The following is a 26,761-nucleotide window of genomic DNA, read 5'->3' as shown; positions in this document are numbered from 1 at the left end:
TAAAGCAACTACTATAAGGTCACAGTTAGGAAATCAGGTGGACCTGCTTATCTTATGTCTGCTAAAACTCTGAGCTCCACTACTTTGCTGAAGAGAGAGAATAGTGTCATCTAAATAAATAAGTCAGCCAACCAACCCACCAGCCTGGGATGCAGTGTGACCACCTAGGCCTGGATCCAAAGGACTAGTTCCACAGGGAGCCCATTTCTCAATCTGCAGCCATCTGGTGAACTTTGTTTCAATAGCAGCTTGATGCAAAATCGGGCCAATGCTTCTCAAATGGGAAAACTCCACTGGGGGTCATCAAGTTGATGTATGTTTAACAGTCTGGCTGAAGATTCTGCTTCTATAAAGGCTGGCTGACCAGTGGCCTCTTACAACTTGCTTAAGTACCGTTCCCATACATTTGGCCATTAGCTATTCTAGTTGAGTCCAACAGCAACTGCAATTCAACGTTTTGAGGTCCACAGGTTAGTTGCCCCATTCTTATATATTACTGTAACGTATTTGACCATTTCTGCCAAGTCTTATGTGATAGGGTAGCGACCTAGGGATGTATCTCTGCTCTGGCTTGCAACTAAGGCTCCATTGCTAGTTACTGTTTGACACTACCAAGATAAAATACCTGAAACATTGGAGTCTCTGGAAATGCTGTGGTGTGGATTTAATGGTGAAAATGCTGACAGACACTTCAGGGAAGGGGAACCTGTAGCCCTTGAGATGTGGTTGGCCTCCAACTCCCATTAGAGCCAGCCAGGTAGTTGGAATATGGGTCATAGGTTCATTGGTATTTATCTACAGCAGCCTTACATGACATGGTGCCTCTCCGGTGTCTGGGACTAAAATCCCAGCAACCCTAACCATTAGCCACACTGGGTGAGGCTGGTGGGATTCTAACCATGTCTGAAGGGCCAAAGGCTGAGAAGACCCAGAAGTTCCTGTGAGCAGGACTGCACGCATGGAACACTCTCACTGAAAAGCGGGCTGGGGAAGACAATATTTTTTGGCACTTACCACCTTGCTCCTCTGCTGAAAAACTGCTCTGGAATTTCAAAGGTGGTAGTACTGAGCATTATAGGAGAAAGGGGAAATTGACAAAAAATCACCTTCCGCACTCTTCCTCTCAGGGGTGCCAACTTGAAGAAAATATTGGAGGGACCCAGATAATCCCTGCCCCACATAATCAATCACATGACACGGCACACACACACCATTGGAATGGCAATGCCCATCAACTTTGGGGTCCCCCAGCCCCCTCAAATCTAGATGAAGCCTCTAATGGACACACAAAGGCCCACTTTTACTGTGACTTCTACAATGATTTGCTCAGTTTCACCAAGTTATTAGGGTCCAAAGTCAGACAGTTAAAATACTGTTAAGTGGCTCTTCTAGCAAATGGAAAACTGTAGAGGTGATTAAAAATTCCACAATTTTAACTGATTAAACCCAGGAAGAAAATACTGATAGAAACTTCCTTTGGAGATCTGCTAAGCCCAGAAATGAAAGTAGCAATTTTAGTCGAGTGTTTAACCCAAGGCTTTTTGATAAGAATCAAAACATAAGACCAAGCATATTGCATAAAGTTATTCACACATTTTCATTTTGTTGTTTTCTTTACAGCATATTACAAGTGAACATTACATTATTCAATATGAACTAAGAGCAGCCTAGAGGCAGAACAGACCTAAACAGACTAGGGAAAAATGTTCCATAACCAAATCTACATTGGGAATAGACTGTAGGGGGGAGAACATCCTCAAACCTAGAAAGCTTATCATGTGGCAAAGTATGTTTGGTTTCCTACACTACTTCTGCAGAAATATACAACTGATTAGAGAAAGTATTGGTCAGATTAACAGAAGATAAAATATTATTAGAGTATAACTATGCCACTTAGGCCAGCCAACAGGTTACAGAACAGACTTGAAATGTACCAAAGAATACTGAATTATTATAAGACAAATGGAAGAAATTTTAACTTGGTAGACTAGAGGTATTACACCCCTCCCCTCTCATGAACCACCATATCCAACGGCAAACTCCCTGGAAAGATTAGTAGTTTCCTGTATCTACTGGGAAAATGTTCTATAGCTGTCATTAAACTTAAATTCAAAAGTTAAATATAGGGAAAGGAGGAAACTACTATATAAATTCAAATTGCGAGAGATACTTGAGTTATTTTAAGGTGTAAGTAACTGTTGAGCAGTTGTGTTAAATTATCAACATACTAAATTTTGTTGTAAGCCAATGTCTGTATGCTGTGACTGTATTTTTAATAAAAATGAGCGTTTTGTAAATGGGATGACATGTTGCTCTCCTATCTTCTCTCTAGGCCTCTCCACAAAAGGTTTCAATGCAATCTATAGTCAAATCACTACTTCCAGCAGCTTTGAGACAAAGCACCTATGTTATGACATCAAAATGAAGTGTTTACACAAAATACTGACTTGAACAAAATACAAAGCACTTTATCTTTCCGAAACTGAATATACAAAGTAAGCTTCTTTCCAAAATATTTTCATAGGCAAAGGATTAAAAAGGATTTTAATTATACACATATGGTCACAATTCTGCCTTAAAAAGGAAACTGGGAAATGTACATAAGGCCGCTTGTAAATGTACAGCTTTTATCTTACTGTTACAGTGTCTTGTTCAGAGAAAAATTGACAGTATCATACATATTTGCTTTAGGATGAAGTAAGCTGTCCAAAAATACAGTACTCTTCTGTACAAAAACAAATCGTGCCACGTTTAAGATGGAAGAAGCACTGGTTTGTGTGGTCAGTATTTCAGTCCATTAATTTGCCTTTATTCTCATTAATGTTTAAACTGATTAAGTTCCCCAAATATCCATATTAACAGAACAACTATGTTAAACAAAAACATTTCCTCATAATAGATAAAAGAAAGCTGGTTCGTAGTTCTGAAACCATATAAAGATAGAATCTTTTTAAAAATCAGTCTTGATTTGCTGAAATAAATTTACATTATACAACACTATGTCAGGGCAAAAAAGGGACAGGGGTATGAATATACACTAAAATGCAAATTTTCTTCCCAAAAGGGGTAAAACAAATTACATTTACAGCATGGAGGTTTACAAATGTACATCTGTACAACCAAAGTAAGCGTCACTACTCAATTAGCAAGGCTTGTAAAACATTGAAAACAAGAAATCTGCTTACAAACGGTAAACTTACATCTATTAACTATACTTATATAATGCTTATATTTATAAGGAAGCAAAAAGTTATTTGAATATTTAATCATGCTTTAGATGTTGAGCTATCAAAGTCTCAGTAGGCCTTTCCTCCACCATTAACTGCCTACCGTTTGCAGCTACCTGTGAGAACACAAAGCCTATCAACACTTTCAAATCCTGTATATGCAAAGCAAAGCACACACCTTATGCCCACTGACTGCCTATTATTTTAATGCAGGTTTACTCTTTTCCCAGACAGTACGTTGCTGGACCAAAGTACCACCTTGATTTTTATTCCCCTATCTTGCACATCAATTAAATATTTAAGTATATACATGGCTTTTATACACTGCTAGAGAAAAGGGCACATTACATTAAAAGAAAAAACAATTGTTTCCAAAGTAAAAAGGTAGAAACTATTCCTCAATGTTCACATTTTATCATTCCTTACTGGTATTCTTCAGTGCCCTGATTGCTATTTGGATTATAAAATTGTGAACCACCAAAATACAGAACTTAACTTTCTGTAATATGTTAAATAATAATTATGCAATCATCTATTTTCATCTGTTATAAAAAAAGGATTCCGCACAAAGGGGTGGGGGGAGAAATTAAACTAATTTCTATATACAACTATATAAACATGTGCTGTGATGTTGGGGAGACCTACCAGATTGTGAGCCAGTATATTAAAAGAATACTGTACTTTTTTCCCTTTAAAAACTATTTTATTCAATGACTTTACAAGGTAAAAATTTACAAAATGTGAGAGCTATTCGGATAGTTACATCATTTACAGGCATTCTGTGCTTTGTGAGCCACACAATCTGATAGGTCTCTGATAAGAAATGGCAATATGTTGCAATTCATTCCCCAAAAATATACACATGAATAAAATTTTTTACAAATGCATGAAGAGTCAATAAATAGGGTTTTTTTTATATAAAAAAAATCACAACGTTTTGAGTTAAGTTGTATGTTTTGATAATTCACAATAAAATTCATCTTCAAGATTTTCTGAATGTGTCCTTAAAGCATTCCATTAGTTGGCCCTCCAACTGGGCCCAGGTCAGCACTGTTCTTCAGGTAATACTTCTCCAGCTTGGCAAGGATATGTTTGCCGTAGGTGTATTTGCGCAGGGTGGTAATATGGGGGCGAATCTGCAATAAGAAAATCCAGGTTTTAGCCAAAACATTCCTACCGTGAAGAGAGCAGATGATAAACTGAAGCAGAATATTCAAGACATCTTTGTTAGTTTTACGTTAATGTTTGTGAACTCCGAGATCAATGATAAAATGTTCAGAGACAAATAATATTTAAGATGAACCCAAGTGAGGACCAGGCAAAAGAAAAATTATAGTGGTACCTTGGGTTACCAAACGGCTTATTTGTCAAACAAATCGGCTCCTGAATGCCGCAAACCCAGAAGTAAGTGTTCCGGTTTGCGAATGTTTTTCAGAAGCCGAACGTCTGCTACAGGAAGCTCCTGCAGACAATCGGAAGCCGCGCCTTGGTTGTCGAACAGACTCCCAGAATGGATTAAGTTTGAGAACCAAGGTACCACTGTACTACATTTTGATCCACTGCTTCCTAGCAAGGAACTCTTCTACTGGGGCAGATATGTCTTCCTTTAAGCCTTCCCTTCTCAAGAGTTCACAGACAATGATGTTCACATCCAAGCTAGCGGTTTGCTTCTCTGAACAAGCAAGAGGTAAGCCAAGAACAAAATTTGGCTTCTGAACATGGTTTGTTTGGAGAGGAGGAATGAATCCAGTTCAGGCATCACAACAAGCCACGTTGTGGAATGTTTCTGGGCAGTGCAAGAGCAGCACCTTGGAGACCAGGATTCAAATCCCCACTCAGCACTGAAGCTCAGTGGTTTGGGTCAGCCACTCACTCTCTGCCTAACTGACCTCACTGTGAGGCTAAAATGGGAGAATCATGTATTACATATACCGTATTTTTCGCTCTATAGGGCACACCAGACCATAGGGCGCACCTAGGGTTTTTTTGGGGGGGGGAATAAAGGGGGGAATTATTCCTCCCCCCCCACCGCCCCAAAGAGCAAAGAAGCCAAGATCCATCCTGCTGGCTGTCTTGGCTTCCTCTTTAGCCACGCACAACCTCTCCAGCCGGGAGAGGCTGCGCGCGGCTTTGGCAGAAGCCAAGACAGCTAGTGGGATGGATCCTGCTAGCTGTCTTGGCTTCCTTTTTAGCCGTGGGGCTGGGGCGGAGGAAGCCCAAGCTTCCCCCGACCCCAGCCCCCAGAACGGGTCCGGGACCTTGCTGCTATCCGCAAGCCCTCTGAGCCCGGCGGGAACTCCTGCTGGGCTCCGAAGGCTTGCAGATAGCTGCCCGAAGCTCGGGGTGCACAACGCTGGGCTCCCCAGGTTTTGGGCTGCAGGCGGGAACTCCCGCTGGGCTCCGAAGGCTTGCTGATAGCTTCCTGAAGCCTGGAGAGTGAGAGGGGTCGGTGCTCACGGACCCCTCTTGCTCTCCAGGCTTCAGCGAAAGCCTGCATTCGCTCCATAGGACGCACACACATTTCCCCTTCATTTTTGGAGGGGGAAAAGTGCGTCCTATAGAGCGAAAAATACGGTAACCAGTGGTTTTTTTCTTTAAAAAATGTTTAGGGGTACTCTCATTTTCCTACTCATATTGAAATAATGCCCCTCAATGAGGCCAAAGCACTGCATATAAGTAATAAACAAAGCATGGAAAGAGTGAAGCAGGCATTACACACAAGCATGCTGCTTGTTCACATTTAGCTATCGTTTATTTTTAACTATAGTTCAACCTTATTTGCAACCAGGTGTGTATCTACAGTCAAGTAAAAAAGCATGGTTATGGCTGAATCATAAGAGATGGAAGAACTCCTGAGGATCTTCTAGTCCCTGCAATGAAGGAATATGCAGCTGCCCCATACAGGGATCAAACCTGCAATCTTGGCATTATCAGCACCACGTTCCAACCAACAGAGCTATCCAGGTGGATAAATTATCATTTCCATCCATATGTATATGAACCTGAGCCTCTTCGGCTTGCTGATCAGAAGGGTGGTGGTTCGAAACCGCATGATGGGGAGAGCTCCCGTTGCCCTGTCCCAGCTCCTGCCAGCCTAGCAGTTCAAAATCATACCAATGCAAATAGATAAATAGGTACTGCTGCAGCAGGAAGGTAAACAGCATTTCTGTGCACTCTGGTTTCCATCATGGCATCCCGTCGCACCAGAAGTGGTTTAGTCATGCTGGCCACATGACCCGGAAAGCTGTACGCGAACAAATGCTGACTGTCTCAGCCTGAAGTGAGATGAGTGCCGCACCCCATAGTTATGTTTGACTGGATTTAACCATCCAGGGGTCCTTAACCTTTACCTTTTTCATATGAACAACACAGAAATTTTAAAATAACCTATTCGAAATCAGTATCACTAACTTTCATCCTATTTTCAATTATGCTACTTACAAAATGAGGAATTAAAACATGGAGTTACTGGGTTGTCGGGGAGAGAGAGAAACTGTCAGACACAAAAGCATGCAAGAGTCCTCCAAAGTTTGCAAAAGCTGGGAAATAATTTTTAAATTAAGAGTTCTTTCAAAGTCTGGAGCAGATAGGCACAATTACCTTGTGCATTATAATCTTTCGCTGAGCAGGTTCAGCCATGTCAATCATCTTCTGAACAACGTAGTTTGCATATTGGTCCTTCATCATGGTGTATAAGGCACTGTGAGGACCGTCATTCTGGCAACACACTTCATCAATAAGTAAAGCTCTTTCCGCACGAGATGCGTGAGTGACACATTTTTCTACCACATTGCTGAAAAAGATTACAGAACAGAATACAGGAAAGATTACTGAATGGAATGGAATAAAGAATAGATAAAGAGACAAATTAGATCCAGCTAAATACATTACTAAGCAGATTAAACGCAACACATTGAAATGAAATACATGGCACTTAAACTATGAGACAACACAACATTACTGTATCGTGCTAATCTATCCCTGTGGCCTCTCCCGTACATTAACCTCTGAGGTGCAGATTCTGCTGAAATGACTTCTCCTTGTGTCAGAGGAGGTAACATCGCAAGCTCATATCCATCAGAGAGAAGTACAACCGCTCCCCATGGCGGTGTTGTCCACTTTTTAGGAAAGGCGATGCTTGGAAAGGGAGGAATCCCAGCTTGGGTTCCTATCACGTGGCCCAAGTCTTTTGAGTTATCCCGTGGAGCACTTAGAGTAGCAATGGCTAAACTGACCCTATTATATTTCAGGTCTGGGTTTGGTCGGTGCCTTAAAGGGGTGACTGCCTTAGGTTCCAAGATGAAAGAAAGGCAGATATAAAGGCACAGAAAGGAATAACAAAGCAGTCACTTACTGCCCAATATTAAACAGCAATTAGTAATTTACTGTTAACTATACCTGGCAAATTTATGCTGACTCAGAGTTAGAACCTTCCCTCTGATTTCAGACACAATTTTACTCTTGTCTTCAGGACGTCCATGTTCCAGCACATGTTGAATAACATAGTTCCCATATTGATCCTGAAAGTAACACACTTAAGTTGTCTCAAGCATATACATTAGTTTAGCATTTTTAACGCACCCAAAAAACCTAAGTTAAAGAGGAGGCCACTGTTACATAACCATGTTTTGGAATTGTAGCATTTAAAGTTCTATAGGGAAACTGATAACGCCCAACAGATACTACACGAAAAATCTAATAAATGAAAAGGTTGACATGATCTTTTTTTTAAGAATTTATTTCCAATATACCCAAACTCTGATTAATATTTGCTAATAAAAATACAGCAACACAATATATTTTGTGCTCCCCAGAATATTTCAGTGTACACCAACCTGCACAAGCTGTTCTGTGTGCTGATGCAGTTCTTCTAAAATGGGAAGTGTCTGTTCAGCGGTGCAGTGCTCCAGAATACGTTGAATTACTCTGCAGCCATAAGGATGAGTTGAAAGCACAAACACCTTAAAATGACAGGATTATAATTATTAACACATACTGCATTAAATTTGCTCTATTCCAGATGAAGATGCCTCAGGTGTCCAAAAGGAGAAATTGCCACCTTTAATTACACCACATTATTGAAAAACATTCGATGTAAACATGGTTTTTGGAAGGAGGGAAAACAAGTGACTTTTACTTTTTAATATATTGTGTAACACTGAACACAGATATTCGTGCATTTTCCCTTTGGCAAGAAATTACACCGCACCTATAGGAAAATTCTGATCCCCACAAGACAGGAACTTTTTCTTCACGACCCATTACAGAGTTTAATATGTGAAGGGGTCTGTATTCTGAAGACCACTACTGTGGGGTAGGGCAGCTGAAAAAAATTCACATCTGGGAACCAATGTGCCCTTTGGTTTCAGGTAGTACAAGGGTAGATGAGTCTAAAAAGCCAGGGACACAAATTTTCATGGCCCTCTAGCAGCTATGGTGGCTCATTTACCAGAAGTAATGTATTTAGTGTTAACTCTGAAAGTGTAGTAATAGTAGTAATAAAAATAAAAATTAGTAGTAGTAGTATTCATTCATTCATTCATTCATTCCCCAGCCACTCTGGACAGCTCCCAACAAATGATGATGATGATGATGATGATGATGATGATTATGTACACTCAGTATGACCAAACTAAGCCTCCTAGAGCACAACATACACCAGGAGGCTTAGTTTGGTTATAATTGAGTGTACACTTCCCAAGTTAATGCCTAATACATTACTTCTGTATTTAGGCTACGCTAAATACTTCTGTATTTAGGCTAGATGGTTGTGTCCCAGGCTTTTTATATTTCTCTACCCATGTACCATCAGAAACCGAAGGGGTGCATTGGTTGCCAGATGCCAAATATATTGGCATTATTTAAAGCTCTCCGACCCCGCTACTGAAAAATAACCAGGAGTCTTCATGAAGCAAAGCCACTTATCTAAACTGAGATTCTGTATGACAGGGAAGCTCTTCCCTGTTCAGAACCAACCTGGCAGGGCAGAGCAATGCATGCAGACTCCAAAGCACATGCCACTCTCATCATACATAGGTAAGCAAACTTTTCTTTCTTTGGTGACTCGCTACAGAGAAAAAAAAGGGGGGGGCGACTAGCAAGCTTTTCTTATGGAGAACAGTATACTGCAATCCCAAGAAGCAGCATACATCCCAGGCTGTGTGTACCTCCTGATGGCAGTAACAGCCAGACCCAAAAGCAGCAAGGGACATAGTGAGCTTCTCGCCCTCATCTGCCTGCCACCCCGCTCATCTGCACTGCCGTGGTAAGCACAGAGCCTGCCAGTGGATGCATGCAACCATATCCCTGTAGCTGATGAAGTTGGTGACCAACCAGAACTTCTGGATATAGGTGGGCCATGCTCCCTCTGAGCAGAGGGGCCTGTGCAGGGCTGGCCCACCCATGAGGCCAGGTAAAGCAACTGCCTCAGGCGGCACGATCCACAGGGCAACAGATCCCGATATAGATCTTTATGCCCCCTTTATTCCTGACATCTATCTTCACTCCCCGTCTCTTCCCTGGCAGAGAGGGGGAAGCCATTTTGCAGTTCGCCTCAGGTGGCGAAATGTCTTGGCTGGCCCTGTGTGGCAAATTAAAGGTTGCATCCGACCCTGTGTGCACACAGTTCTGCTCACACGGTGGAGCTTCCCTTCCTTGGCCTGCTGCAGAGGGTCTTCCAACCCCCTGGATCAGATTTTGAGGGTTCGGGGGGGGAGGGGTTCAGGGGAAATAATGTTCCATTGCACCAGCAGAACAACAGCACTGGATAGGACCCTAAACAAATGAGACACACTTAGGAAGACTATATTTGCAACAGGGTGCTAACCAATGTTATCTGAAAAGCTGTGATTATGGATAGCAAGGGTAAAGGGACCCCTGACCATTAGGTCCAGTCATGAGCGACTCTGGGATTGCGGCGCTCATCTTGCTTTATTGGCCAAGGGAGCTGGCCTACAGCTTCTGGGTCATGTGGCCAGCATGACTAAGCCGCTTCTGGTGAACCAGAGCAGTGCATGGAAATGCCGTTTACCTTCCTGCCGGAGTGGTACCTATTTATCTACTTGCACTTTGACATGCTTTCAAACTGCCAGGTTGGCAGGAGCAGGGACCGAGCAACGGGAGTTCACCCCATCACGGGGATTCGAACCTTCGACCTTCTGATCGGCAAGTCCCAGGCTCTGTGGTTTAACCCATAGCGCCACCCACATCCCGACTATGGATAGTAACCACTCAGTTAAATAAAGTAAATATAAAAAAACCTATTTACCTGTCCTTTGAAAGCATCAATAATAAATTGGAGTGACTGGGGCTGGACACATTCTATACATTTTTGTACCACGTGGTTTCCATTTTGATCCTTCACGCATTTCAGGACGTGCCCATCGAGCTCCTTCACCATTTCATTCTACAGAGGAATAATTTGGTATTACCAGGTTACACAGGTCCGTAACAGGTTACTTTCCCCGCAAGTGTGCATTTCCCAATTATGATTTAACAAGAATAGTGCCTTCTATAAAGAATCAGACTACAGTGGTGCCCCGCAAGACGAACGCCTCGCAAGACGAAAAACCCGCTAGACGAAAGGGTTTTCCGTTTTGGAGGCGCTTCGCAAAACGAATTCCCCTATGGGGTTGCTTCGCAAGACGAAAAAAATCTTGCATCCCCCCGCAGGTTTTTTCCACTTTTTCCGCCCTTTTCTTAAGCCGCTAAGCCGCTTATCAGCTGTTCCGCTGATAAGCCGCTTAACAGCTGATCGCTGGAAGCCGCTTGACAGCTGTAGCGCTAATCCGCTAAGCTGTCAATGGGCTTGCTTCGCAAGACGAAAAAACCGCTATACGAAGAGCCTCACGGAACGGATTAATTTCGTCTTGCGAGGCACCACTGTACTATATTGTTACAAGCATGTTTCCCAGCAAAGCAAAACAGGAAACATTTTACATTTGTGGGTTTTTTTGTAATGGAATACAAAAATATTGTTCTAACTTACAATTACCTGCTGGTCAGGGGAGATAGACTCGAGGGCTTTCTGAATTACACGGCAACCGTACATCTGCAGAGCTAATGGGAGAACATGCCCACGAATGCGCGTAGCAAGGGCTAACTTCTGGTCTATGCTTCCAAACTACAAGAGAAGGGAAGGCACTGTTAACAAAAACCAAGCACACCTCTCTGCGTGTTACTATGAAAGTCATCTCACGCCACTATAAGAAATTTAAATCACCTATCAGTAGATTATTCAAACCTGTAGAAAGGTGGAAAGAAAAGCATGTGAGCAGCCTTCAACACCACAAACACGGGAGTCGTAATATAGTCTAGGTTTCCCCTCATCAGAACAAACTCAGAGGTTAAAAACCTTTAAACAGCTTCCTTTACGCACTTACCTCAAAGAATTTCTGTATGACATAGTTGCCAAACACATCCGTCATCAGCTGATATGCTGCTTGCAGAATCTCACTAAATACCATTTGACGTTCAGCTGGAGTGGCTCTTTCTAATTTCTGCTGTATAAATCTGTAAGCACCAGAATTATACATAAGTAAAAACCTCAAGTTGAATAGAAGTTGAATAACTAGAGCAAAGTAGTTTTTTAAAAAAGCTGAAAATAACATAATAATAAGAATTTTTTTATTTATACCCCACCCATCTGGTTGAGTTGCCCCAGCCACTCTGGGCGGCTCCCAATTGAGTGTTAAGAATAATGCAGCATTAAATATTAAAAACTTCTCTAAACAGGGCTGCCTTCAGATGTCTTTTAAAAATAGGATAGCTGCTTATTTTCTTGACATCTGATGGGAGTGCGTTCCACAGGGCGGGTGCCACTACCGAGAAAGCCCTCTGTCTGGTTCCCTGTAACCTTAATTCTCGCAATGAGGGAACCACCAGAAGGCCCTCGGCGCTGGATCTCTGAATGATGGGGGTGGAGCCGCTCCTTCAGGTATACAGGACAGAGGCCATTTAGGGCTTTAAAGGTCAGCACCAATACTTTGAATTGTGCTCAGATACGTACTGGGAGCCAATGTAGATCTCTCAAGACCGGTGTTATATGGTCCCGGCAGCCACTCCCAGTCACCAGTCTAGCTGCCGCATTCTGGATTAATTGCAGTTTCCGGGTCACCTTCAAAGGTAGCCCCACATAGAACGCATTGCAGTAGTCCAAGTGGGAGATAACTAGAGCATGCACCACTCTGCTGAGACAGTCTGTGGGCAAGTAGGGTCTCAGCCTGCATACCAGATGGAGCTGGTAGACAGCCACCCTGGACACAGAATTAACCTGCACCTCCATGGACAGCTGTGAGTCCAAAATGACTCCCAGGCTGCGCACCTGGTCCTTCAGGGACACAGTTACCCCATTCAGGACCAGGGAGTCCCCCACACCTGCCCGCCCCCTGTCCCCCAAAAACAGTACTTCTGTCTTCTCAGGATTCAACCTCAATCTGTTAGCTGCCATCCATCCTCCAACCACCTCCAGGCACTCACACAGAACATTCACCACTTTCACTGGTTCTGATTTAAAGGAGAGGTAGAGCTGGGTGTCATCTGCATACTGATGAACAACCAGCCCAAACCCCCTGATGATCTCTCCCAGCGGCTTCATATAGATAGTAAAAAGCATGGGGGGGGGAGGATGGAACCCTGAGGGACCACACAAGTGAGAGCCCAGGGGTCTGAACACTCACCCCCCACCACCACTTTCTGAACACGGCCCAGGAGGAAGGAGAGGAACTATTGTATAACAGTACCCCCTGCTCCCAGTGCCTCTAGACAGCCCAGAAGGATGTTAAGGTCGATGGTGTCAAAGGCCACCGAGATCCAGCAGAACTAGAAACAGCTCTCACCTTTGTCCCTAGCCCGCCAGAGATCATCGACCAGCGCAACCAAGGCAGTTTCAGGCCCATGGTGAGGCCTGAATACTGACTGGAAGGGATCCAAATGGTTCACGTCCTCCATGATATTTGGTTTCTTTATGAAATTTTAGTTAAATAGTAACTGGTAAGCTACTCTGGCATAGTCCTAGAAGGGATTACTGTAAATTCATATCTCCATTATTTATTATGACTACACTAGGATGAAATCATCAACTTCAGTGGAATGAAATCCGTATAAATTGATTGTGATTCATTACTGAGAATGAAGATTTCTCTCAGCCTTTTTTTTAGAAGACAGGGCTTGAAAGCCAGATGGCCACGCCTGCTTACTCCTAAAGTTCCCAGGTAACAATGCATTGTCTGAACAGGCCCATTAAGAAGCTCTAGCTCTTTTCACGTTGAGAATTAAAATGACAAAAATTCCATGTGTTTCCCCGCAAGACCCAATTAAAGGGAATGTTTATCATTGTAAGTGTTCTCCAAACTCATCAGCATAAGTTACAAATACTAACCTAGAGCCATGCTGGTCCCGTGAAAACTCAACTATGTGTCCAACTAGATCTCTTAGTTGAAGATTAGGGAAGCGATTGTTTCGGAAATCTTCCAGTAACCTACTACGTCCAGAAGGCATAATGTCAGACCGACTGTAACGGAGGCGCGAAGGAGGAAACAACTGGCTGCTGGAGCTAAAAAGACTGGAGGTGTTTGCTGCACTGCGATACTTTGCTTCTGCTCCAGGGGCTGCAGAGATATAGCGACCACTACCGTTGGTCAGTCCTCCTACAATGAAGCAGCCGTGTTAGTAAGAAGTCTTAATTATGCCGTAAATACTAAGAATATAAATTGTACAAGAAATCAGGAAGACTAGAATAATGAGCGTCTTCTCGCACTTCATTTTCATTAAATTTCGAGTAAAGTAGTTTCTACCACTAGAAAGGAACGAGCAAATCTTTTTTTAAAAAAGAAATATAGTAATAATAATAAAGGTGAAGCAGCAATAAAATTGAGACAGCTCCAACATAAAACAAGAACCCCACAACTAGCTTTCGGACACCAGTGCACTTTGCACAAAAGAAAACTTGAACTTTCAACAATGGGCAACTAGTATACACGCTATGCCAACCACAGGAACTAAAGCGAATCATCAGCTACTCTTTCCGGACTCTCACACTTGGCACGCTAAGTTGTATCAATTGAAGTCATACTCTGATTTAAATCATACACTGATTTAAATGAGCATGACTAATCTAACTTCAGTGATTTCAGTGGGTCCGTTCTATGATATAAATCGAAGCAACCCTTCACACTTCCTCTCTTAAGGATTAACGTGAAAGTTCAGTAGGGCAGCTTCTTAATATGCTATCAATGTTTGTATAGAAAAAAGAATCTGGAAGTCTGATTTTCAGAGGTTTTCAGAAGAGATACTCAAAGCCCTGCCTTGACTGCTATGTTATTGCTTCTCCCAAAACAGCCACATCGCTCCCGCCTCTACAAAGCACAAGATCAACTGCTACTAAGACAACATCAAAATTGGAAGCTTTTGCAAAGAAGACATCTTAAGCCACATTGATTAGCCAGCACTCACCATGCCAATTTGGTTCATGTTATTTAAGCACTAGTCTAAAGACTTACAGATAGTCTACAGCAAACATTTGCTGATGGTACTAGCATGGAACCAAGCCTGTGAGGTAACAGAGGGGAGGCCAATCCAGCATTCACTGTGTGGGATGTGAAAGTAAAGTATGGCAACTTGTCATCCACACGTAAATTATATTGGTTTAGAATCTTTGATGCAAATATGGGGGGGGGGAAATGGGGGGTGAGTAATTAATTTAAATAAAATACGGATCATATTAAACATACAAGTCTAACCAGCACAGCTTAATTTAGCTGATCACTTAGGAAAGGTGATAGAACATTTCCAAGCTGACACTGGGATAGAGCCACAGTCTGTATATGAGTTGAAGACCACTCATGCAACTGGTATTTCCTCTTAGTCTGCATCTCCGCAAAGCGTCTCTGGAGGGCTGGGAGTCCTCCTGAACAGCATGAGCTGTGGCTACAATAAAAAGATTGGTTGCATGAGCTGTCTTCTGCTTGTGCAACCTTTGGATTCAATCAATTGCTTTTTTTAAAAAAAAACACCCAAACCTATAGCTACATTATCAACACATCAAACTTACTGCACGCTTACTAGACCCAAGTAATGGCAGTGATTTAGCAAAAGACACCCCCCCCCCCAATTGCTCAATTTAAGAAAATAGCTCATGCTGAATTATTTCCCCCCAGGAATAGGAGTGAGGAACCTGGATGCGGTCTCCCAGACCTCTACTTGACACTCAGAACTTTCTCCAGACCATTTTTCGTCACTGGCCCCTGATTCACACCCTCCTTGGGAGTTTTTCCCTGTCCAGAACGTGCCCTGGACAACACCTCTGGCTTGCCCAGGTGGAGGTCAGTGGTCGGTGCTAGGGCTGGGCAATATATATCAATATATCATCCAAAACAGGTTTAAAGTCCGTAGCATGATATCGGCTTTTAGCAAATCTGAAGAAAGCCAGTGAGATAGATAGTGATACACACAACAGCTTAGAATGTACATATTGAACAAGTACTGCTCACAGCGAAAGGCCAGCACAAAGATTTAGTAGCTTGACTACTATGTTAGTTACAAGATGGGGGTAGGGTCCAGAGAGCCCATTGTGGAAACAGATTGCCCCTTTTTGCTACGTCCCATGTTACTGCAGAGGGGCCAGCAAATTCCCTGGCACAGTTCATAGGAAGAAACAGAGGCTGTAGTAGCAAAGAGGCAGTGGGGGAAAGTCTCTTCTGTAAGCAACAGTTCCTTGGATCCCGCTCAATGGACTTCACTTATATGAGCTACTCAAATGACCAGATCTCTTTAACCATTGCTTTTATATAGATTTTACAAACAGCCGCTGTTTTCAGAGATAGAGTGACAGGTAAGTTATGCACAGGTAAAACACAGACACATCAGTTTTGCATTTCTTAAACATCCACAGAAGAGGAAAGGACAGAATAGTAGTGAAGCAGCTTGATGTGTTAAGAATATAACCTGACGTTTCCTTCTGCCCTCTTTTCTGAAGGTACAGAGAAATAAAAATGACCAGTCCTTGTCCTGGAAGTCAGCCTGCATGAAGAGGAAACTTACTTTGCAGTGTTATTAATATGGACATCTGAAGACTAAATGTTGATTTAAATCTGGGAATACAGGCACTAGGTTCAATGCAGTAACAAGGTGAACGCCACCAGGTGGCAGCAAAGTTAGCTTAATAATCAAGTGAAAAGAATTAGGTACCATTTCCTGTAATTTAAGTGCACAGACTCCAAAGTCTGTATTATTGATCTGCATAAAAATTCTTATTCATAAGAAGAATTTAGTTTGCACCCACTTTGTGGTGTTATTAGCGCACACAATCAAGGCATAACAAATGAGGAATATCTTGCACACAATTTGTTTTTGTTTGTTTTTTAAACAAAAGCCCGTGAATTTAAATCATAACATTTTTCCATTTTAATTTACTTGATAGCCAAAGTTACTAAATATAAATGTGTGATCAGATTTGCATTTAGCATGTGATCCTTCAGGCTATGAACAAGTTGACTTGCTAATCTTATTTGGAAAATAGTCCCTGGAAACAATTTTTTCTTTTAGTTATTTAGCAGGTAGTGGCAAATACAAAAGGGGAATAATCTTGTTTTGTTCTCCATCTTCTACAGAAAATCTTGCCCCAGTCATTTTATAAAATGTGACATGAAATAATCTGTTGATGTTTTTACCACCAACGCTGTAAGAAATCAAACTAGCTAGATCAAGACTTCTGTATATATTCAGGTATGTGGAAGGAAAGCAGTGACAGAACGATGGCAGAAATAATAAACACAGCAGAGGTGAAAACAGCATCTCTATATCATGGTGAAGATGAGGGCAGGTAAGGTAAAGAAATAGAGCAAACACACTGGGAAAAACAATTCATAAAAAGGGGTCAAGAAAGGAGCGATGCACAAAAGATAAAATGAGATTTCTATTCTGAGATAAACTATTCTCACTAGTTTGGGCCTCTGAATTTTCTCTAAGACAGAAAATAATACAATATAAACAGGCTAAGAAATCCTTTTTGTGATATTGAAAAAAGGAGATACCCAATGTTCCACCATCTTAAGAGACTTCTGCTTGTAGAACAGAACTTTTCCTTCCTATCCCCTTTCCTGAAGCCATCCTTTAAAGTCAGATCCCACCAGAGCAGATTTTTGAGGCATTCAGGGGAGAGGAAGGGAAAGCCTTGTTGCATGAGTGGAGTTCTGCTCACAAAGCACTGAGTACAACCCAGACACATTCTGATATTCTTCTTTGTAGAGCTAACAAAGAACTAGAGAGGTGACAGTCCTGATCCATAAGCAATTCAAATCTGATTTTTTTAAATGTTTTAATGTCTGAAAGCTGGAATAATAAGTACAAATACAGATTCTCATGCAGCATAAATTTTGCAAAGATGAAATAATGAAGCCTATTCTCTCTCTCTCTCTCTCTCTGACTAACCCATTTCTGTACAACTCCAAAAGCTAGCACTTATTCTCGAGAGAGAAACTCTCCATAAATCTTGATGGTGTATACCATTTTAGGTACTGAGAATTTTGGGGTGAGAAACCCTCATCTACTTTAACTGCAGGTTTGACTTTTCTCTTAACCTGAGCTTTTGGCTTTTAATCTGAAGCATGCCATTACAGCCTCTTTTAGTGGGATGCAATCCCTAAGTCTGCATCTTTTATCTGTATAACTGTGCTTTTAGATGTTTATAGGATGTTTTCAATTGCTTTTATTATAGCTATCTTCAAATATCTTAAGGGCTGTCACATGGAAGAGGGAACTAGCTTGTTCTTTCCTGCTTTCCTCCTCTGGATGGTAGGACTCAGAACCAATGGCTTCAAGTTACAAGAAAGGAGATTCCTACTAAACATTTGAAAAAACTTTCTGACCAGACCGTAAGAGCTGTTCGGCAGTGGAACAGACTCTCATGAGAGGTGGTGGACTCTTCGTCCTTGGAGGTTTTTAAACAGAGGTTGGATGACCATCTGTCACGGATGCTTTCGCTGAGATTCCTGCATTGCAGGGGGTTGGACTAGATGAACTCTTGGGTCCCTTCCAACTCTACTACTGTATGATTCTATTGTAAGTTACTTTGAGCCACTATGGGAAAAGTGACTCATATACTGTATATAACAAAGAAAAAAAACAATCTGCAGATAATTTAACACGTTAGCTACTTTTTCATCCACTTGCAAGGAATTCTCAGTTTGAAACCTTATTAATATGATAACTGGGCATATTAATTCTACACCTCCTGTCAGTGTGCAGAGGTTCCTTAATCAAAGCATTTTTGTCTATCCAGATACTATGGGTGAAATTTAACACTATGGGTTATTTCCGTTCATAAAACAGGGCATCCCCTTTCTCTCCTCTTCTTTGCAGCCCCAAATCTGCTCCATGGGGTGTCCCGCAATTTCCCCCTCCCACATCAAATTGAGGGGGTGCATGTCAGGAACAAAAGAGGAAGAGGAAGTTCTGTTGCATGAGCAGGTGTCTGTTCTGCAAAGGTATGAACACCCCTGGGTTCAAAGCACTCTTCTGCATCAAAGACCTGTAAAATTTGTTCAACTAACTATTTAGAAGGAAAATGTGCACGCTTCAAATTGTCACTGAAATTCTGCGCAAAGTTATGCTTTAGGAAATTCTCACATCATCATCTGAAAAGCTAACATTTTAATTTCCTAGATGATGTTTTAAAAATTGATTTTTAATGTAAAAAGCGTCCACACAAAAGCATCCTTCAGAGCAGATGGCTAGACAGTCATAAAGGCGTATTAAGAGGTTTCTGTTACTGTACAAAAAGACACAGTCTAATTTGAAAGCTGGAATTATTGTAATTAAAAATGCAGCAGCTTTTACAGCCTGCTTGGATTATCATAGAATCATAGAGTTGGAAGAGACCACAAGGGCCATTGAGTCCAACCCCCTGCCTGATTGAGGGCCTCTATATTAGATTGCCTCCATTTTGAGTCTTTTTGTGTTTGTGCTTTATGTAGCCCACACTGTACCATCAATGCACAAGCTGGAAGTCTCGGCAGGCTTGAGACTAACCTCAAGGTGTACAAAAGCATTAAAAAATCCAACAGAAAACTCTCTTTAAAACCTCAATACAGCACTATAACTCCTCAGTGGAACTGACAAGTGGGTGGGAGGAGGGAATTGACTGAACATGAGAACAGAGAAACAGACGTCTCCAGTAACAGACGTCTCCAGTATTTTTTGGAAAGCTGTTTTTTGCCACATATCTGAACACTTTTTAAGAGATCATAACCAAATTTTGCATGATCATTACATGTTTTTAGGTGCCAGGCAAGAACATTCCTCTTTACCCAGCCCATTCACCATTAGATAATACATGGCTTGTTAAAACTTTGGGGCGGGGAAGGAGAGACACTATGATTATTTTATTATCCTTTTATTTTTATGCTCCATAAAATGTGTTCTTAATGTTGCACACCAACCTGAGATCTTTTGATAAAGGGTGGTATATAGTTCCTATTATTATTATTTATTATTATTATTATTATTTCCTGAGAAGAAGCAGGTTGCCTTCTTTGTTTGGATATAACTGGCTGTTGTTTGGAATCCAGATGGCGGATTGGACCTTTCAAAACTACTGATTTTAGCCACTGATGTCAAACTTTATTACAGCAAGGTATGAAGGTGCAGGTATATGTATAAAAGGGTAGAAAGAACCATCTTACTGGCTGGATAGATCACTTACTGGTTCACAATGAGAAGCTATTTCTCAATATCCTCAAAGGCTGGAAGACAGAGCTGCCCATAGACAACAATGGAGAAAATAATAATTTAATATAGCTGGGATTGGGCATGAGCATCCAGATGACTCCATCTCTTCCCTCCCCACTACATCCATCTATCTTTCTATCCATCCATCTATCTATGGAGGGGGAACTCCAAGAAGCAGCCCAACAAGGGCTTTGTAGGCTCAGTGAGCATAGAATGCTGCCTACCTGGATGAGGCTGGATACAGACCTTCAGGACAGGGAGGAATGGCATTGAACATCTAATCCTAAATGACAATACTGCACACTGTGACCTTTGGGTACAGGTTTGAACAAGGGGTCATGTTCATAGCACAGTGTGTGCCTGCTATATTTCTGATCAAGCAGAAAAAGCCACAGAAGGTGTACTGGGTGCAGATTTCATAGTGTTATGAATCTCACCTTTCATTTTTAGACATTTCAGAATTAAATGAAGTGTCTAATGTATGGTAAAATATCAAAAGCCTGAGGAGTTGCTAAGTTCCAGGCTTCCAGCAGGCAGGGCTTAATAATAATAATAAATAATAATAAATAAATAAATAAATAAATAAATAAATATTTTGTGTCTTCCATGAATATTCAGAAGCAGAATAAAAAATGCAGCACAAACTATGCAAATTAAGAACCACTTAATTCATAACTTGCACAGCTATAGAACAGCTTTTGTTGTAGAACTTGGGATTATCCCAATGCAGAATTTTAAAGTTTTTGCCAGAGTACAGCCGGCCTAATCATATGTCATTTAGAGGGGAGTAATGTCAAACCAAGAAGCGCCTCAGGTCACCTTTGCTCTTGACTACAGAGAATAAATAATGTCTGATTCTGGATGGAATCTAAAGAGTGGTGTGCTATTTAGGCAAGTGCTTCTTTTGCCAAAAAATAAATTTCAAAAATCACACTGAATTCCACTTAGGAATACAGTCATACTTTGGTTTTCGAACAGCTTAGTTCTCAAACGTTTTGGTTTCAGATGCTACAAACCCAGAAGTAACTGTTCCGGTTGGCGAACTATTTTTGGAAGCCGAACGTCCAACGGGGCTTCCGATTGGCTGCAGGAGCTTCCTGCAGCCAATCAGAAGCCGTGCTTTGGTTTCCAAACATTTGGAAGTTGAACAGACTTCCGGAACGGATTCTGTTCGACTTCCGAGGTATGACTGTATTTAGTAACAGCTTTTCTGGGTGTGCCAAGCATTTTGGTAGGAAATGGGCTTGGAAAAGCCTGGGTATATGCACATAAGTCTCTTGTCAACCACTGTGCTTACAGGAAGCTAGTATTTTTCCTTGCGTTGTGACAGAGAACCTCAGTTCTTCCTGAGGACAGATCAAGAGGCAAGATGCATAACCCTACTCAAATGTAGCGGTGCAAGAGAACCTGAAACACATTCCAAGTAAAAATGTCTCCAAGTAGAGACAATATTCAAGTACCAGGCCAGACAACCTTGAATACTGTTTTACATCTGGTAATTTTGTTTCAATGCAGTTAGAACCAACTTAACTTCACGAGAATGGGTTGAGTGCTACCTTCATCTTCTAGCTATCTTATTTTAGGAAAAAATAAACAAAGAAAAAACATAGAATGGATAATAAAATCTATCTTTTTATTTGGGGCTTATTAGTCCAGCCTCCTGTGCTCACAATGGCTGCCTATTGTAAGCTTACTATCAGGACCTGCTTTATAATATAATTTATTATAAATAAAATGCCAATATTTTAGACTGAAGCCTCATTTTAATAAGGATACTTTGCACTTTATAATCTACACATCTTAACATAGGTTTATTTAGTACTACTTCTAAATGCAGCACTTTTAAAAGTACTTTATTTTCTATATACAGCCATACAGGGCCAATAAATATATGCCCAAACTGCCTGTTTTTACAAGTCAATGGGAAAGACCAAAGAGCATTTATTTAGGTACTGTGCCATTATAGCACAAGTAGATTTATAATATATATGACATTTTAAAACATGTCTGGTAGTCATATTTTCAGATCTGTGTGGTAGAGAAACCCTTCTCTAGCAAAATTCCCAGTGCCTCTACAGTTCACAAGTGTAAAGTATACAACCTTCAGTTACACAGCTTATGCTAACCTGAAGTTACATAGCTCACAGCATTACTAACAGGAAAGTTCAGAATTGCAAATTGCACAAAAGGCCCCCACAAATGTATGTAATTCAATCTTTTAAAAATAAGCCTAATACCATGCTAAATAAAACATTTATCAGCATAAACAAAATTTGATGAAAATATTACTAATGCAGTAGGTGTGATGGAGAGGATGTATTATAGACTACATATCACTGCTGTTCCCCCTCCAGCTGTTTTGAAGGCAAGTTTCTAAAAGACTTCCTGCAAAACCATTCTAACCTGTTGGTTCAAAAAGCAGGATTTTTCAGTACTGCAAACTTTGCATGTGCTTTTCTTTAACAAAGATATAATAATTCATGTCACTACCACGCACCAAACATTAGCCTAAAGCCGACTCCATAAATAGCAGACATATGTTTAACACAGAAACAAGAGGAATATATATACCTTTTCCTGTCGTACAACAACAACAACAAAACAACCCAATCTTGGTTTGTTTTTCTCTCTCTAGAAATCGGGCTTTCGTTCTGATGCGGCAAGGGTGGTTATGGAAAAACATGTTGCTCCAGGGGGCTGATTTAACTTTCGGTAACTGCATCCGTTAAAAGATTTGACTGTGCTGAGCAACACACTGGGACCCGGCCCGTTATGCAACATTTGTTTCCTTTACTGAAGAGGCAAATTGACATTTAACCCAACATAAAATATTTAATATACATAGAAAAATACATATACACACATACATACACAAACAAAAAAGGGCTTTTGTTTTTTTTACCTAAATGCAAACTGGATGAGGATCCATGTGATGAAAGTGAAGGCGGAGGCGTAAGTGAATGTCCAGGAGTTTGGCTTGGCAGAGGCATGCCTATTGGGCTTGGAGAGGAGGAAAATCCCAGACTATTGTAAAATGGCTGCCCTATGGGTGCTAGGCTGCTACTAGATCTTTTGTACAAGTCAGAGCTAGTAGATAGAGACTCTCTCCTTGTGGCACTACTACTTGCAGAACTGCCAACTGAAGGAAGAAATAAAAAGACCCTATTACATACAGCGTCAACCAAGGAAAACCTAGCCCCAACCTACAGCTGGGTCATAACAGATGTGATCACAATCATTATAACAATCAAAATTATTCCAAAGACAAATTAACTGTGATAACCACACATGATTTAATATAAATCACAAAATGAGCACAAGCATCATCCCTCAAATCAGGAAGGATTTTTAAGCAATCGCCAAGTCTCGACACACTCAAGACTTAGTAACATTTCTGAGGTTATTTTGATACACTGGAGTCGGGCTTTGGGACCAATAGTCAGGTATGTCGTACTGTGTTAAAATGAACCAATGAAGCGGAGTATTAATTTGAAATAATTTCTGTAAATGGTGTCCCCTCCCCCCTCCAGCTGAATTACTATATTGACAGGAGCTCCCCCCGCAACAACCCCCAGCTCAGTAGTGCTACGGGATTTGGTTCTACAAGAGAACCCCTAAGAGACATTTTGTTCCATGCTACTTCACAATTGCTACCAAATTTTTTTTCCTGAGATTCCATACTTCTCAGAAGCATTCAAATTGATCACACTCTCTAAGTAAGCACTCTTTTAAAAAAGAAAAAGTCCAATGACATTTTGAAGGCAGATCATAACGGGATTTGAACTGCAATAGCCAAATATATGTGGTCACGTTTAAACAAGGAACTGGGATATGTACTTAAAAAGTATGGACTAATAGTTCAATGACGTACTTGAATTTTGTAGGATAAATGTCATACCATTTAAAAAATCTTAATCTGTAACTTTATGTGAAAGTAAAGGCAATGGGCAGATGTTGAGATTACCTAAACATATTTGAAGACACTAGGTAAAACTTTGCTTCCCTGTTTAGCAAATGCGAGCAAATATCTTGAACTGCTTCACCTGTTTGTTAAGAAGCAGTCAAAATTATTCTGCTTTTAATTCAGAAATGCAGTGTATGTCCAGATTAACTGCCACTCATCATTATGTCAAATTAAATACAGAAGCAGGCTGGTGTCTATCAATCATCTAGGACTCAAGAAACATATAACATTTGCCTGAGAGGATTAATATACTACCCACCCACAACCTGGAGATGTGTGCTATATCCCTACTCTGCTTTGTAGAACCTGATTTTAGCACACTACAAAGGACTAATCAAGTAACAAGAAATAAGTTGCAGCTAATATTTTAATTCTAATTTAGGATAGCATTATTAACAAACATAATAACTGGGGAAACAATTTATCAATATGAAGAGCTCTTTTAAAAATAGTATATGCATAACACTTTCAAACATAATTGGGGACTTGAATGGACTTCTGTTTATATAATCTAACCAAGATTACAGGATTAAACTTGGAAATGACAAATGGCTGCAATTAACTAGTTACGGGGTACAAGGAGCACAAGACTACAATAAGGTTGTTTTTATAAATGGGCACATCTGTATCATACTCAGCTAAGGGAGTGAAAAACAAAACAAAACTTTGGAAGTCTTAAGGGTATTCTATGTAAAAATCACATGGACATAATTCTCCATTTTGCCATTCATAGCTTTCTGTTGAAAGCATTTTAAGATTTGTACAAAGGGCACCTTTTTTTTTTACACTATATTATATCTCCTCATTTAAAAAATGGAATTTACTGGCTAAGATAAAAACAATCCTACAAGACTAAAAAGGGAAACTGCTTATAACGGTCAAAACTGAAGAGTTTTATTAAATTCTCCAATACATTAAAAAAATTGTTTCACATGGGACATTTTCCACTGTCAGGGTGTGCAAGCGCACTTCTATTTTGTAACGTGCGCAGAATTGTGTGTGCTTCACACATACCTTCTTCTATGCAATGCAAACAACAAACTACTCATGTGTGCTTCACCATACATTCAACACTTCCTTCAATAATAAACCAATTTCCACAATCTTAACAGCCTAACAAATTCTATAAAGGTGTACTTGTGTTACCAAAGCTGTGAATAAACAGTAAAGATCATTGTCCAATGAAAATAAAAAATGGCTATTCCTAAACATTTATAAACTAAAGCAGGTCCAATAGGAATGGGAGGGCGGGAATTTCGCTTGCCCACTGCTCAGCCCATAGTTGCATTTAAGGGACATAAACTTTGAAAAGCACAAGACAAATCAACCACAATAGAGAATTGGTTTGAAAAGCTCCAGATGTGAGCTGTCTGTGAAAGGCATCAACACGCTCAACCCTGTTTCTCATGTACAAGGCCTAGCAGGCTAAACTGCCTTCCGTTGAAACTCAAGATGTACCATTTTTGATGCATGTAGGAAATAAATATGCAAAAACAGGATTTTCTTTCATCCACAGCAATTCATGCAACCTGTTCAGTTTTCCTTCTTTAAAAATGTAACTTACTAGATGCGCCAAATCCACCGAGTGCAGAGCCAATGGCAGCTCCTAAGGAGCTGCTGCTTCCAAAGCCAAGGGATGTGCTTCCTGGTTGGCCAGGACCATGCGAAAAGAGTGAACTGCTCTGGGAGTTATTGGTCAAAGTATTGTTGCCATAAAATGAATTGGACTGTAGGCTACTGTTTGTTTGCTGCTGCTGCGGCTGCGGCTGGGCACCAAGGGGCCGGAAAAGCCCGTTTGTGGCTGCTGTGAGGTTGTTTGCTGTTCCTCCAGCTGAAGCTGCTGCTGCTGTAAAGAGACATGGTTTTCAGTCATCAGATTCTAGAACATTTCAATTTTAGAAAAATGAGATTACTATTTTCATGACTCTCTCCCATAAAGGCAAATCATCAGTGAACAAAAGAAATATCCAACGCAAAAACGATCCCAGTTGCATAAGGTGTTAAGTAGATGAAATGAATTTTAAATGAAAATACAAGAGCAAATTGTTGGGGAAATGAAAAGGGGTCTACAAATTCAACAGCCTTTCCCACTGTGGAAAGCTGTCTTGCCTTGGATACGATCTTCACAAACTGTAAAGAGCTTGGAGGAGTGGGATCTCCCACTTGTATGCTGGTCTTTCACAGAAAGCTGCAGGATTAAGAGTAGTTATTGCTTTCTGCAAAGGACAAGCAGCAAGGAATTAAAAAGACCTTTCCTCCTTTCCAAATCTTCCACTCCACTTGCAACATAGGGGTCTTATCTCTTTGCCTCAGGTGCTGTCATCTTTCTCACTGCTTTCCCCCTTTCAATGTTTGCTGTTAGGGTGAATCTGATGGGCCATCACTTCACTTCCCTGCTCACTGTTGAGGGAAAATTGTATTTGAAACCCAGTCACTATCATATACTCTTTTCCCAGTATGGCTATTCAATTTCCCCCACTTCTTCTTCATGGGTTATTACAGTAAGCACAGGAATAGGATCCATGTACCTTTCTGCCTCATCCAAAGCAATCTCTTGAAAACTAAAGGCACCCTTAACTTTAAGCCAGATTTGGGGGGTGGGCGGGTGGGGTTTGATGCCAAAATTTTCTGAACGCAAAAACAAAACAAAAAGAATCAAATCATCAAGCCCGGCATTAGAAACCACTCAGTTCCTTTCTTATTATTCACTCTATAGCTACACCAAGCTTACCTGCAAGACTTTGAAGCAACCCCCACATTAGGAGAGCAGAACAAAGCAAAACACTCCTTTAACATTCAGCGATTACCCTTCCTCTCCCCAAACCACTTCCTGGGCATGGCTTCC

At 40.9% G+C, this 26,761-nt stretch overlaps 1 protein-coding gene across 17 annotated transcripts in view; it reads right to left on the bottom strand.

The window, feature by feature from the left end:
- Window positions 1–1,573: 1,573 nt before the first annotated feature.
- The window catches only part of PUM2 (pumilio RNA binding family member 2), a 61,274-nt gene continuing 36,086 nt past the window's right edge, over window positions 1,574–26,761 (bottom strand). For 10 of the 17 annotated variants that reach the window (XM_081906023.1, XM_081906024.1, XM_081906019.1 and 7 more), the window contains 10 exons: window positions 25,481–25,762; window positions 22,855–23,091; window positions 13,606–13,873; window positions 11,609–11,738; window positions 11,215–11,349; window positions 10,495–10,632; window positions 8,063–8,188; window positions 7,626–7,747; window positions 6,828–7,020; window positions 1,574–4,363 (listed from right to left, as the gene is read on the bottom strand). In XM_081906023.1, the coding sequence (XP_081762149.1) occupies window positions 4,232–4,363; window positions 6,828–7,020; window positions 7,626–7,747; window positions 8,063–8,188; window positions 10,495–10,632; window positions 11,215–11,349; window positions 11,609–11,738; window positions 13,606–13,873; window positions 22,855–23,091; window positions 25,481–25,762 (1,763 nt within the window). In that variant the 3' untranslated portion in view covers window positions 1,574–4,231. The remainder of the gene's footprint in view (window positions 4,364–6,827; window positions 7,021–7,625; window positions 7,748–8,062; window positions 8,189–10,494; window positions 10,633–11,214; window positions 11,350–11,608; window positions 11,739–13,605; window positions 13,874–22,854; window positions 23,092–25,480; window positions 25,763–26,761) is intronic. The other 7 variants (XM_081906025.1, XM_081906031.1, XM_081906018.1 and 4 more) reach the window with 3 other exon arrangements.

This window comes from Podarcis melisellensis (assembly GCF_964234715.1).
Source record: "Podarcis melisellensis genome assembly, chromosome: 3".
Taxonomy (NCBI): domain Eukaryota; kingdom Metazoa; phylum Chordata; class Lepidosauria; order Squamata; family Lacertidae; genus Podarcis; species Podarcis melisellensis.
Note: the sequence above shows the minus strand (reverse complement) of the source record. Positions and strands in the feature narration are given on the sequence as shown.